Source organism: Dipteris shenzhenensis, chromosome 29 (assembly GCF_047967505.1).
Source record: "Dipteris shenzhenensis isolate YYH24624 ecotype China chromosome 29, Dip_SZ_1.0, whole genome shotgun sequence".
In the NCBI taxonomy this organism is placed as follows: domain Eukaryota; kingdom Viridiplantae; phylum Streptophyta; class Polypodiopsida; order Gleicheniales; family Dipteridaceae; genus Dipteris; species Dipteris shenzhenensis.
Genome location: NC_141624.1, coordinates 2,229,032 through 2,242,471, shown reverse-complemented (window position 1 = coordinate 2,242,471; position 13,440 = coordinate 2,229,032). Strand labels below are relative to the sequence as shown.

Here is a 13,440-nt window from a genome sequence, read left to right as displayed (position 1 = left end):
CAGGGTTCATCACGTGATTGGTTACGATTTGCATCATCTCGGGCCATTGTTGGCTGTAGAGGCAAGTGCAATGGACATTACTGTGAGGGTTGATAGAGTTAGAGAGTCCGTAGATGTTGTTGGAGGTACGAGGTGCGAGGCAGTTTGAGAAAGTGTGAGGCAGTGCGGGGTGCAACGTAGGTGGAGGTATAGTGTGAGTTATGGAGGGAAAAAGTAAGTAATGTCGACATTTTGACGTACTGGGGAAGGGGAGGTGGTTTTTAGGTGATCGATGAGAGAATGGCAAGTGACCCCCTATGGTAGATGTTGTGGGTGAGAAAATCCCGGCCGTGATTAGTGCTTGGCAAGCGATAGTCAGCACGACAACAGTTTCCAAATATCAGCCATCTCGCCATAGAAGCTCTCTCATGTGTGGAGGTGTGTGCACTCAGGTGCAAGAAGATGATGTCTCCCATGTGTGATGGCGGTGGCCAAACGAATCCCTGGAGCCTGTGGGGTATCGGTGCCCTTCGACAGGGCACAGGAATGCGACCACACTAGTCGGCCAATATGACGTGTAGCAAATATTTGAAGGGGTGGGAGTCAAAAGAAGGGTTGACTTGATGAAACAAACCCTTATAGTAGGAAGAGCAAAGCTCAGAGCTCTTATTTTTCTGTTGTTGATATATTCTATATGCTATATGCTATATGCTCCTTTCTGTTGATCATCGTTGCCAAAATCATTCTCCGACCGTCTATGGAAGTTGATGTCTCTCTGTTGTAGCTCATTCCCCATCGCTGCTGCTTCCCTTCTCTTTTGCCCTAGTTTCCCCCCCTTCCCCTCCCCCTTTGATCCCCTCCCACCCCTCCTTGGAGTTTCCTCTTCCCGCCCTCTGGCATGGCCGATCGAGCTTGCGTTCAGCGCCTCCAGAAGGAATTCAGAGCTCTTTGCAAGGTTCGCTTGCATGCATCTCTTCTTCCTCGCTCGATTTGAGATTTCAGAGCTTATTTTTTGCTTTCCCCTGTTGGGGTTCATAGGGTCGATTGATCAACATTACGCCTGGATTTTGGCTGTGCTTTGTGTTTTTGCTTTGCTGGCATTTTGTGCTCGTTTCGTCATGCTGGATCCGCCGGTTCTGGGCTGCGGATCCATTGAATGTCTGGCAATTTCTGTGTCTACCCGGTTGGTTTTCAAGCATACTGTAACCTGTCTGGCGTGATGTAATTGGTTTTGTGGGCGAGTTGTACGAGCGACCCACTCGTTTGTTTGCACGCGTTCTTGATGTAAATAGTTGTGCGTGCAGGGTTGGATCTTAATGTACGTTTCGCTCATCTTGTGATGTATGCTTGTCGTTAGCCACCATGGCTGACTAATGATGGCTTGATATTTGTACAGTATTTCGGATTTTCTTCATAGGCTGGGATGGGGCGACCATGTTAGAAAGAGTCTGTACCTAATTTTTTGAAAGTTGTCCACAGGAACCGGTGGCTCACGTAGTTGCTCGACCATCCCCAAGTGATATCTTAGAGTGGCGTAAGTTTGCCCCTATTTTTTAGGATGCACACTATCGTTAACCCTGATGCCAAATTTTATTCGCTGTTGTTTATAGCTCACCTGAATTTCTGATTGGGATGACAGACTATGTGCTAGAAGGAAGCGAGGGAACGCCTTTTGCAGGTGCCATTTCTGATGTTGAGATCAGCTTCTGTGTAACGGAGGGATTTTTTTCTCCTGAAGAGCCTTTAATTAAAGATACAACAAACATGCTTACGTTCCCAGATTTTTGGCCATAAATACAGGTGGAGTGTATCATGGGAAGGTCAAGTTTCCTCCTGAATATCCGTACAAACCTCCAGGCATAAGGTAAGAGATTATATGCCACAATGCATCTGTCGGGTTGCCCTACTATAGTTAAAAGATATTGGGCCAACCCTTCAAGTTTCTGACCTTAGAAAACTACAACAAATTTTGTTAGCTTTAGACTTTTGTTTGCATTTTGTCAGCAATGTTGTGTAGACTGGGCTGTATTTACACACAAAATGGGCGTGTGAAGTGATGAAATGGTTTTTTTACAGCTGTGCCATTATCCTTAACAGCCTCCATTGGGGGTATATTGGAGAATGAGGGTCCACTCCCTACACGTAAGCCCCATATGAGAGCACGGGGGAGTTATACCTTCCAGAAAGTAGTAGGGGGAATGATGAGGGAGGAAGGGGCTGCCACATGAGCAGCTCATTGGATGCCATGTAGGCAGCATGTAGGTTTCTTTGTATTTTATGTGAATCCATCCATCAAGGCTGATCTGTTCTATCAAAGAAGCCAGGGTGTTGGCCATTCTAATGTGCCACAGATGGGCCCTTTGATGAGGTGGAGTGCAGACAACTTTGAAGGGGGGTTTGATGAAGCATTACAAGTGCAGTTAATGACAACAATAATGCCTTTTTTTTTCTAGAGAAATGTTTGTACTAATGCTTGAAAAACGTACCATACAAGTCAGCAGTCCGAAACGCACAGATCATGAGAAACTGGCTGTCAAAAAAACCAGCATGTTCCTAGAGAACCCAGCTCACTGCCTAGGGAATACCTTGCTCGATAAAAACATAAAACCAAGAAGCCTTGCAGAAACGCTCATTACTCACCGTGTTATTGCAGTGGCATGGAATCTTGTGTTTCATGCATGTGCGAAACGCCTTGAGATTCATCACCAATATGTCAAAGGGAGACAGCATGCAAGAGTGATCAGTTTGATCTATTGTCCTACAAGTTAGAACGTTGCAGATGTTTTCACCAAGGCCTTATCCAAAGAGAAGTTTGAAGTTTTATGCAAAGCTTTGGGCTAACTTCCATTTGGTGATTGGGACCACTCCTTGTACGCTGGGACATCGTCACGGGGGTTGCTGGAAATATTGTAAGGTAGCGGCCAATGTGTTAATTAGTTAGAGAGGGTTGACCCCCCCCCTCCCTCCCCAAACCAAAAAAAGAGAGGAAAAACCACAGTTACTGGTTGTGTTATTGGTTGAGTGAGTTTTAGCTCACACTAGGGTTTACCTAGGATTTTAGGGTTCTCATGTCGACAGCCCCTTTGTACTACATTCTTGCAATTTCAATTCAGGGTTGCTCCACGTTTTTGCTCTCCCCTCCCATCTCCATTTCTTACAATAATACCATAGCAATGGATATTGTTTCTCTTTCATTTATTGTAAGAATAGATATACACAGAGTTTGTCTTTAGAATCGGATATAATCTGCATTTTCCTTCTTTTGAGCTGTATTTTAATAATACATATAACGTGCATTGACCTTCATGATCACTCCTAATGGGAGGTTCCTACCCCCATAGTAATGCACACCGGTTGTCTTTCATTTATTTTCTACACAGAGTGTCTTTAGAATTGGATATAACGTGCATTTTTCTTCTTTTTCTGGAAAGATCTACACAGATTGTGTTTAGAATTGTGCATTTTCCTTCTTTGTGGCAGTATGATCACGCCGAATGGGAGGTTTGCCACTCAGAAAAGAATCTGCATGTCTATGAGTGATTGTAAGTACTTTCATGTTTGAGTTTACTTATCTGCCCGTGGATTTTATTTTCAAGTGTGCTTGCATGACCTTTCTAATTATATAGGCCTTCGTTGCATCATCAGTTGAAGTTCTGAAAGGTTTTCATGTTAAATTTTAACAGTTCACCCAGAGACTTGGAATCCCATGTGGTCGGTTTCAAGGTACTCCTTTTTTGCTTCATGCATTTTTGCTGGGTCTATTTGATCGCTATTTCAGTATGATTCTGAGTCTTCCCTTTTTGTTTTTTTGACGGTGGGTGGTGGGTTCTGCAGTATCCTCACAGGGTTGTTGTCATTTATGGTAAGCATTTTTCGTTCTCCTTGCTTTTTCATATGATGTGTATTTTGAAAAGGTTTAGTGACAGTTAAAGATATATTTGGGTGAGGATTGTTTTACTAATTGCTTGCTTGTGTGGATCGACTGCAAAACTTCTTAGTCTACTCAAGGTGGAGGCCCTTGTTTGATGACATAAGAAAAGTCATAAATTATGATAGCCAGGGCATATCTAGTGAGTGGTAGAGGCTTCAATTCCTTAGTCAAGCTGTGCACTAAAAGCCCTGTCCCCTTAATGGTATACCATAAGTTGTTTACTGGGTGGCATTTATATGGATCCTCGTTGATTGGATGGGAAGACAACAAATAAAGAAGCTTAGTGGAGTCAAAACATCATATATTTGGCTTGAAACATTCCTTGGAAAATTTGCTTAAACAATGCAATCGAAAAGTGATGGGGGCCCTGTTCTTCCCCTGTTGTAGTTCAATGAGCTAACCTTACACTTTTTTAAGATAAAAGGGTCAACCTCGCTAGGCTACATGCTAGGGTGAGACACAAATAAACGTTGATCCTCCACACACAGCCATAGACTAGAGACTAGAACATCTTGGAAGACATGCTCGTAGTGTCAGGCTCATCTTCAAACAGTCATCCTCGAGTTTTAGGTGCTAGGGAGGTAGAATAAACGTGTGCTAGGTGCTAGGAAGGTAGGACACAGACACAAAGCAGACAGATAGACATACATGCATGGCTCATTTTGGGACAGTTGCGAGGGTTCTATGAAGGTGCTTAGTCCAATTAATAAGTGAATTTCCCTGTGGACTAGCCCTATCCAATTTTCACTGGCTCATAGACAGTAGCGACACCTGGTTGTTGTGCTTTTTTCTCTCAATCTAATCATTGGCAATCAACCTTGGTGTTTCACTCCTGCTGATACACTTTTCTGAGTGAGATGTTAACACATAGGTGAATGTCTCCAATATTCATATCATCCTTAAAAGAGATGAATGTCCTTGCTGATGGGATCAGGAGATTGCCGTTGGAGAGCTTGTAGCATAGAAATTATCTGGCAATTAAGGCTTGAACCAAAATGCTGATTTAGGGGGTGACAGCAGTACGTTGACCAAACATTTAAGAGGAGGCTAAATTGCAAACCAAGAACCAGATCTCATGAAAAGGTAAGGTATACCAATAGGAACAGCGTTGCAGACTATGCCCATTAGGAGACATTGAGGATGAGCACCTTCATGTCCCATACGTTGAACTTATCAGCACATTAGGGAGGAATACAAGAGTTCCTGACCTGCTTGGCCTCTTTGGACACCCAGCAAAAAAGGTAGGATGTTCCCTAGATCTTGCTGGTTGGATGTTCCCTCTCTCTGTCTCTCTTTCCCCCCCCCCCCTCTCCCCTTTGTGCTTTAGAATTGCCTTGGTTTTTATATCCTTATTAGAATCTCCTCAATCTGACTCTCAAAAGCGAAGGGAAAGCTATGTATATCAGCAGTGTTGCTTTTCTTACTTAGTAGTTTATGATTTTGAATATTTTTATGTTGTGTGCATTGTTTTATACTGTGTGCATGTATGCGGGTGCTGCTTGCATGCATCCCCCAAGAGCTAGGCATACAAAAGATTGGATAATTCTAGTCGTTTGGTATAAAAAGACTCTTCAAATGTGAGAATTAAACACTTGTGGAGGTAGAATTATTTCATTAGGTGAGGTGCTTACTTTGTTCGACTTCAGTTGCTTGTTGTGATAGCTATTAGGTGGCTATCCTTTTTTCCACTTTTTCTCATGTGTTGTCAGACAGTTGTTGCCTGTGAGGGACTTGGATGAAGTCTGTTTGAAAGCCTCAAGTTTCGCAAGCTGGGTGTAAAAATCTGATATGAACTGGGTTATCTCAATACCAATGAGTTTGCCTCATGTAGTTTGAAACTTCTGTTTGCGTTTTCAGATGGATAACACCCCTACTACAGGCAGTGTCTCTACAACTTTTGAAGAGAAAAGACGACTGGCTCAAGCATCACTTGCTTTTAATTGTAAAAGGTCTGTATAAACTATTGACTTGCTTTTGATATCTCCCTTGTTGAAGGTTCATGAAAACTTATAAGGGACAGAATGTTGAGGCATGTTCAAGGGAAAAGTCTAGAATGGAAACCTGTTGGGGACGTGTCTGTCGAAGTTTCAACCCAAACTCATGAGAATTGGCAATTTTCTGTGTTGCTCTTTGCAGTCCAATATTCCGGAAAATGTTTCCTGAATATGTGGAGAAGTATATGGAACGGCAGAAGGCTGCACATCTAAATGTTGAGGAAGGACAGAAACAGGAAGAGGCTCCAACTATACCTGCAGTTACTGGGGCAGTTGAGGCACCAATAGGAACAGCAGCTACAGTGGTAGAAGGCAAATTGCTGAAGGGCAGGCGGAAAATGCCAACAAAAAAGTTTCCTATGTGGCTTACTGCGATTCTGTTTGCCATTTTTGCCAGCATAATGGCCCTACCGCTGCTCACCTTAGATTTAACACAATTGTGAAGGTGCAGTGTATTCTGGTAATCGGGGAATCAGCAATAGATTAAGATAGCTTGTGACCCAAGCATGGGCTTGTATTTTGTAATCATGTAAGCGTATGCATTCAACCGCTTCTGGTTAACTGCAACGTTCTGTTCTGGAAACTCAGGCATTTTTGTCTTCGTAACTGGAATGGCAGTAGAGTTGAGCAATTATATGTACAATGTTTGCATGGCTGTTCTCCTGAGTGGGTGTGATTTTGGCTAGTGGTTTCCTCAGCTAAATAACTTACAAGCGGACATATATGTTCACATCTTGTTTTATATATATGATTTTACATGCTCAAGAGCAAACCTTCCAAAAACGAACGTCCCTCAGACCATGAAGAGGAAGCAATTTAAAGGTGCGTTTTGTTAGTTCCAGTGCCACTTCGCATGAATGTATTTTAAGTGAAAGTGATGAGAACAACTGATTTGGCATGTATCTGGATGATTCTGTTAGAATTCAGTTTTCAGGGAATATTTGAAGTAACTAAGTCCGCATTGCCCTTGCATGGTTCTGGCTGTGTCTTGGTAAATATTGGCTGTTCCATAGTGTTGTCTCCTTGCCTAAAGCGCTAGTGTTACGGTATCTGTAAGTATGCAGTTTCTGTAGATGATAGATGAGTAACTAAAGCTCAAAGCTGTTTCTGTGTCTTGAGAAATGTTGGCCGCTGCATCTTTCTCTGATTCTTTGCCTACAGCAGGAGTATCTCTATGGATCCAAATGCGGATAACAGGGTGTAGGGTGTGCACATGCATTGAGCCTTCTTTTTTTTTTGCTAGTAATTGAATTGTTTCAGTTAAGGTACTTGAGAGGAAATCTAACTTCATGACAACGCTAGGTGATACAGTATAGGAGGAAATCTAACTTCATGACAACGCTACATACTAGCTTTCCCTCTAGAATCAAGAAACTTCCTCCAAGGACTTGTGAAGATGAGAGTAGAAAAGGATAAATATAGGAGGGAGGAATTATAACTAGGAGGAAAATACATAAGATTATTCATCAGGAAGAAAGAGGGATGAAAAATATAGGGAGAGGAAACAAAGGGAGGGGGATGAAAAATAAGGGGTATGGAACAAAAACTTGACATAAAAATTAAAAGATTGAAAATTTGAACAAAATTGGCCTCAAATGAAGAAGGTGGCTGCCTAGTAGAGAAAAGTTGTGGTCATGTGGTGGGTAGGATGAAATTTCTTGGTACAGAGGGAAATTTGTCATATAGAGTTTTGAGAACCTACTCTTTGTAACATAGACGAGATTGAGACCAAGGGCTAGTAGAAGGGTGAAATCACAAATTGTCTATAGAAATCATTGTCTGGTAGAGAAAAGGGATGATATACAAATTTGTCTTGTAGACAAATGTGGTGGCCTATAGAGACAGAGGGCTAGTAGAAGGTCAAAATCTATGAAATTAGGAGGGATAGTGAGGATGGAGAGCAAGGAGAGCTTGGTGTAGGTGAGCTCAAGTGTACCAAAAGCTTAAAAAGACATGCATGTTTCAAACTTTAGTTTTGTTTTAAAAAACTTGAAAACAATAACATTAAATAGCACTAGAAAGTGCCCATAAAATGCTCCAAAGCATCTATATTAGCATGAAAAATTGTTGTTTTGATGCTATTATAGATGGTATTATCGACTTAGGTAAGTCTCTATATCGTTGATCTTTTCAAAGGAAACATCCATGATTAGGTTTTTTTTTTATATTTGATTTTTTGTAAAAAGGTGCATCTTGCAAGAGTGAAAATCACTCCAAGGGTTTCAATGCATGGAAGATTCATTGGATCTCTCCATTCAAAGTTCTAGCTTGACCATACAACATTAAGCCATCTTAAAATTTGGCACTTCATGTGTACTAGGACGTAGCACTACAGGGTTTTGAATGGCTAAATCAATTCCAATGGTGATGGTGCATTGCAGATACCACTATTTTTGTGTGGAATTTATTAAAGTCAAATGGTAGCCCATGAGAGAGGCAAAATATTAGTCCACTCTATGTGTTTACCCTATGGAAAACATGTGAGGATAAAGTGACAAATGTATGTCACATGGAACCATAGGATAGTCATTTGTATGGTTGTTAATGATCTTTGATAATAATGCGGTCGTGCATATATTTTAATTGTCGAGACTATTAGGGATTGGACTTTTTATGGTCTAACACAATTTGTTAGCCCTTGTACTATATATCCCCATAATTACTTATAGGAATATTATAGGTCCATAGTCTTAAGGTGCAAATCACATTAAAAAACACATAGTAATGGCTATAAAAGATCAAAGTAAGGTGCTTATAAAGGTCCATGGAGTAAGCATATGAACATTGTAAAGAGCATGTGACATAAAAATTTAGGTGCAAGTGAAGTCAATGGACCATTGAAACTCGGAGTCTTACACTTGAAAGCATTGCAAAAACCATTGAGTTTTTTTGACATATTTAACCATGTTTAGGGTAGTTTTGACTTTCTTGTCAACGCTTATTGGCAGTATTATCGATGGTAGTGACTTATGTATCCAGTTATTTGATGCTTAGGGTATTTTCGTTTAAGTTTTCTCGATGAAACTATATTTTCAAGGATAAACAGGATGAGTTTTATTATGCAATTAATATTGATCGAAGGGAGCACGATGCTCGATTAACCTAAGCTTTGCAAAGGGAAGCACTGAATCAACCTAGGTGACATCGGCAAAAATAAACGCGATTGGGGAAGAAATCAAGATGGTTCACCTATTCGTGGAGAATTCTAGAATGCTTGAAATCTAGAAAGTTCCGTAACTGTAGCCCTAAGCGAGTATATGAGGGTAAGGCAGGGGGAGGGAGAGTTCAAGGAGGGGGAGGGAAAGGGAGAGTTGAGGGAGAGAGGGGCAATAGATGACTAATTGGACAGAGAGGAGAGGGAGTGAGAGAGACTGAGCAAGAGAGGTAGGGAGGTGAGCACACGGAGGGAGGAAGAGGCAAGGAGGTTGAGTGGAGGGAGAGGGGGGGATGAGCAATTAGCTTAGGCTAATTAGGTAATGTGGGTGGTGATTCGGAGAGGTTCATTAATAGGAGACTAAGGTGTGAATAGGAGAGTAATTTGCAAATTGTTAGTTTTGCAAATCTTATAATTAAGTTTTAGGGGGTCAGCTATAATACCTATTGCCAATGCATAGACTGAATCTATGTTTGCTCCTTGAAAGTATTTTACAAAGTCTACCACCAATACTATCACATCTTCAAGAAACCTCAACCTACCTACGCATGAGATTGTACTTGATGAATTTTGTGAGCCCACTCTTGAAAAATCATAAAAGGTCATTGCAAAAAGCATCTCCTTGCCTACAAGGTGTTCCTTGGATTCTTTTTCCCCTTTCCCTTGGTGATTTCGTTCACATTCTCAAAGATCTTCACCAACAACTTTTTGGTCTCACTTGGGCAACATGGCCTTTTCTATACTATCACATTTTTTGCAATCACCTAGAAAACATTCATGATAGTGGAATGTAGCTCTAGTTATTTTGGGCCCAACATAGACTTCCAAAGAGTTATAACACTCTTGTGTGCATGTTCAAAAGATATACATCCACATTTGCTTTCATTACTTCTACATATTTGACAATCACAATTGCAAGATGCTGCATGAAGGACAAAACTATGAATCCTTAGTACGATTTCTATCATTATTGAAAAAGCATTAGTTAAGGATGCCATGCTTCCTTACCCAGATGCTTCACTCTTAGAATAGGAAATTGGATCTTTTGTCATGTGGGAGATTATAGGAAGCAAGGGAAGCATGTCATAAATACGAGAAAAACACGTGATGATTGGGTTACATATGTATGTGACATGCTTCAAGCATTACAAAAGAAGGAATGCAAAGAAAGGGGTATAACTATGCTATTTTTTGGAGAAACTAGGTTTACATACGTATATGGCATGCTTCAAGCATCACAAAAGAAGGAATGAAAAGAAAGGGGTATAACTATGCTATTTTGTGGAGAAACTATACGTGATCTCATCAAAGTCCACACCCTTCTCTTGCTTGAACCCTTTAGCAACCAAAAAGGCCTTGTACTTGGGCACATCATCACTTGTTATCTTCATCTTGTAGACCCATTTACATGGCAATGCTTTCTTTCCATGTGGCAAAGAAACCAAGTCCCAAGTCTTAACTTTCATGAGTGAATTCATCTTTGATTGCATAGCACACTCCCATTTACGCTGATCCTCGCACATCATAGCCTCTCTATAGCAAGAAGGCTCCCCACAATCAGTAGTAAGCATCACATAGTCTACCCCTCGAACAAATCTCTCAAGCGGTCTAGACACTCTAGATGATCTTCTCAAGGGCATTTTAGGTTGCTGACCCGCCTGCATATCAGCCACATTTGGCTCATCATTTCCAACAATAGATGAACACCATCATCTGTTCTTGATTGTGTACCCGTGGGAATACCTGGTGGCACCATTTCATTTGATGCATGGACAGCTTACTGTCTTTCAACTTATGTGGATGGATTCACATCCTGGAAAGTGGTTCTCCTCATTCCCACATCCCTCATGGGTGTCTTATGCATCTTCTTCTCATTCAAGACCACATCATGGCTTTGTATGATCTTCTTTGCATCTGGATCCTAGAGATGATAGCCCATCTCTCCACTTTTACCATAACCCAAAAAGATGCATTTACTAGACTTAGGATCTAGCTTCTTCTGAAGCTCTTTTGGCACATGTGCATATGCCTCACACCCAAATATACGCCTTGCCACTCCATACCTCTTTAGCAATACCACCATCCAAACTCTTACTGGGCGATCTATTGATCACATGCACTGCAGTCTTCATTGGCTCACTCCAAAAACCACCAAAAAGACTTGCATTGGAAGCATACAGTGCAAACTTTCCTGAATGGTGCAGTTCATATGTTCTGCAACTGGATTTTGCTCAGGAGTACGAGGGGACGTGAGCTCCCTCTTGATCCCACTGTATCATAGAAATGCGAGAGATATACTCTCCACCATTGTTAGTCCGTAGGCATTTAAGTGTTCCACCTGACTGATTTTCAACCAAAGCCAACCATTTTTGAAATTCCTGGAACAAATTGCTCTTTCGAGCTATAGCATAAGCCCACACTTTCCTAGTTGCATCATCAATGAATGTCACATAGTATTTAAATGATCGTGCAGGCATGGGACCACGTACGTTTGAATGTAACAAATCAAGTCTTTCAAGCTCTTTCTTTCCCCTTATTTTATGGGCTGATTTAGTATGTTTCCCATAGAGACAATGCTCATAAAATTCAAAGAAAGAAAAACTCAAATGCGATACACAACCCAAATGACATATTGAGAGTTTCATTCCATTCTGGCTCATGTGCCCCAATCGGCACTGCCACAAAGAAGCACTTGGTTGCTTGGTTATTGCAACAACATGATCACACACCCTTGATACATGTAAGGGATATAATGTCCCATACTTGGCACCTCTTGCCAAAACCATAGCGCCCTTCTGAATTTTTCAACTATGAAAACCAAAGGTGGTTTGAAAACCAACATCATCTAGCTGACCCGGTGAAATAAGACTCTTGGTCAGCTTAGGCACATGTCTCACATTTTCAAAACAAATGCAAGCCCATTTGCAAAAGAAAACTTTATGTCACGTGCTCCCACTATATTACATGCATAGTTATTTCCAAGATGCACACAACCTATGTTTCCATTGTCATAACTGGAGAACCGTTCCATTTGTAGGTAGACGAGACATGAAGAGAATGTCATTGTCACTATTATAAGTGACTGCATTGATCTCCTCGATCTTTATTTTTCCTTTGTCCTCCCTTGGACTCTTTTCCTTCTTATTTGCACCCCAATTTGCATTCTTTTTCTTATCCTTTTTCTCTCTTTTTAGCTTGTAGCAATCCTTTTTCATGTGGCCCTTCTTGCCACAATGGCAACACTCAATGTTCCTTTCTTGGATTTGCTACGAGACTTCCCTCTTTCTTGGGACTTCCCCCTAAACTGTGATTTGCCCCTTTGCACATTTAAGGCTGCATCTTGCTTGTTGCCATCCATAGACTTTTGTCTAATCTCCTCGGCCAACAAGCTTCCCACAACATCATTAGACTTCAGTACTTCACCAGGTGCAGAGTTATTGACAGTTGTACGGAAGGTATCCCATGAGGATGGCAATGAACACAAGAGGAATATTGCCTTAGTCTCCGCATCAAAATTCATCTTTTGAGTTTGAATCTCTAGCTGAAAATAATATTGAATTCATTCAAGTGAGAAGCAATGGAGACCTCTTCCTTCTTTTGCAGCTCAAACAACCTTTTCATGAGGTAAACTTTATTAGAGGCAGTTTCTGTCTCATAAGTGGCATATAATTTCTTCCACAAATCTTCTGTAGTCTACTCATTAACTTTTGTGAAATAAACTGACTCTGCAAGATGAAGTCTAATAGTAGACTTTGCTAATGCATCCAACTCATTCCAATCATCCTCAGACATATCTGTCGGCTTAGCTTCAATCCCTGTCAAGGGTTTAATCTTCTTCTTTGGAATAAGCACATCCCTTATCTATTCTTTCCACAAAGAAAATTTTGTCCCATTAAACTTTTTAATGATGAAAAACTCCTTTTCAAACATGGAAGAGGATGCCATGATGTAAATGAAACAAAATTCCAAATACTAGTACCTATAAGAGAGAAATCACACCAAATACCAGGTGCACCCAAATATGTTTGCCTTTATGAAGGATAGTGTCACCAAAACTCAAGGCTCAAAGCATCAAAATGCATCTGACTCATGTGCAAATACTATGCATCCATATGAACAAAGCTGGCCCAAAAGAAAATGTCAACTTGTAATGACAAAACAATGGCAAACCCAATGCCAATTAGAGCCAAATGTCTCAAGAATAAACACCATCCATGGGCATAAGCATCAATAATGTCTCATCCAAGAGAGCATAGCGCTATGAGTGCATCAATTGCAATGTGTCCTCAGCATAAAATAGCATCTACGTGCTAAACGTCCATCAATAAAGCATCCCACAAGGAAAGTTGGGCCTATCAGCACATCCAAAAAGGATCACAATG

The 13,440-nt window shown here is 41.0% G+C and overlaps 1 protein-coding gene across 1 annotated transcript; it reads left to right on the top strand.

Annotated features, from left to right (window-relative positions):
- The first annotated feature begins 654 nt into the window (after positions 1-654).
- Positions 655-6,654, top strand: LOC147882303 (ubiquitin-conjugating enzyme E2 34-like). The gene is made up of 9 exons (XM_087400773.1): positions 655-934; positions 1,459-1,513; positions 1,619-1,657; positions 1,780-1,843; positions 3,460-3,521; positions 3,663-3,702; positions 3,814-3,841; positions 5,768-5,859; positions 6,047-6,654. The coding sequence occupies exons 1-9, from the start codon at positions 878-880 to the stop codon at positions 6,345-6,347; spliced, it is 738 nt and encodes a 245-aa protein (XP_087256899.1). The 5' UTR covers positions 655-877; the 3' UTR covers positions 6,348-6,654.
- The last annotated feature ends 6,786 nt before the right edge of the window (positions 6,655-13,440 follow it).

Excerpts from the sequence above, each read along its gene's own strand:
- LOC147882303 (XM_087400773.1), top strand. The coding sequence starts at position 878 with ATGGCCGATCGAGCTTGCGTTCAGCGCCTCCAGAAGGAATTCAGAGCT. Across the intron at positions 1,514-1,618 it reads AAGTGATATCTTAGAGTGGC|ACTATGTGCTAGAAGGAAGC; the intron begins GTAAGTTTGCCC and ends TTGGGATGACAG. Across the intron at positions 1,844-3,459 it reads TACAAACCTCCAGGCATAAG|TATGATCACGCCGAATGGGA; the intron begins GTAAGAGATTAT and ends TCTTTGTGGCAG.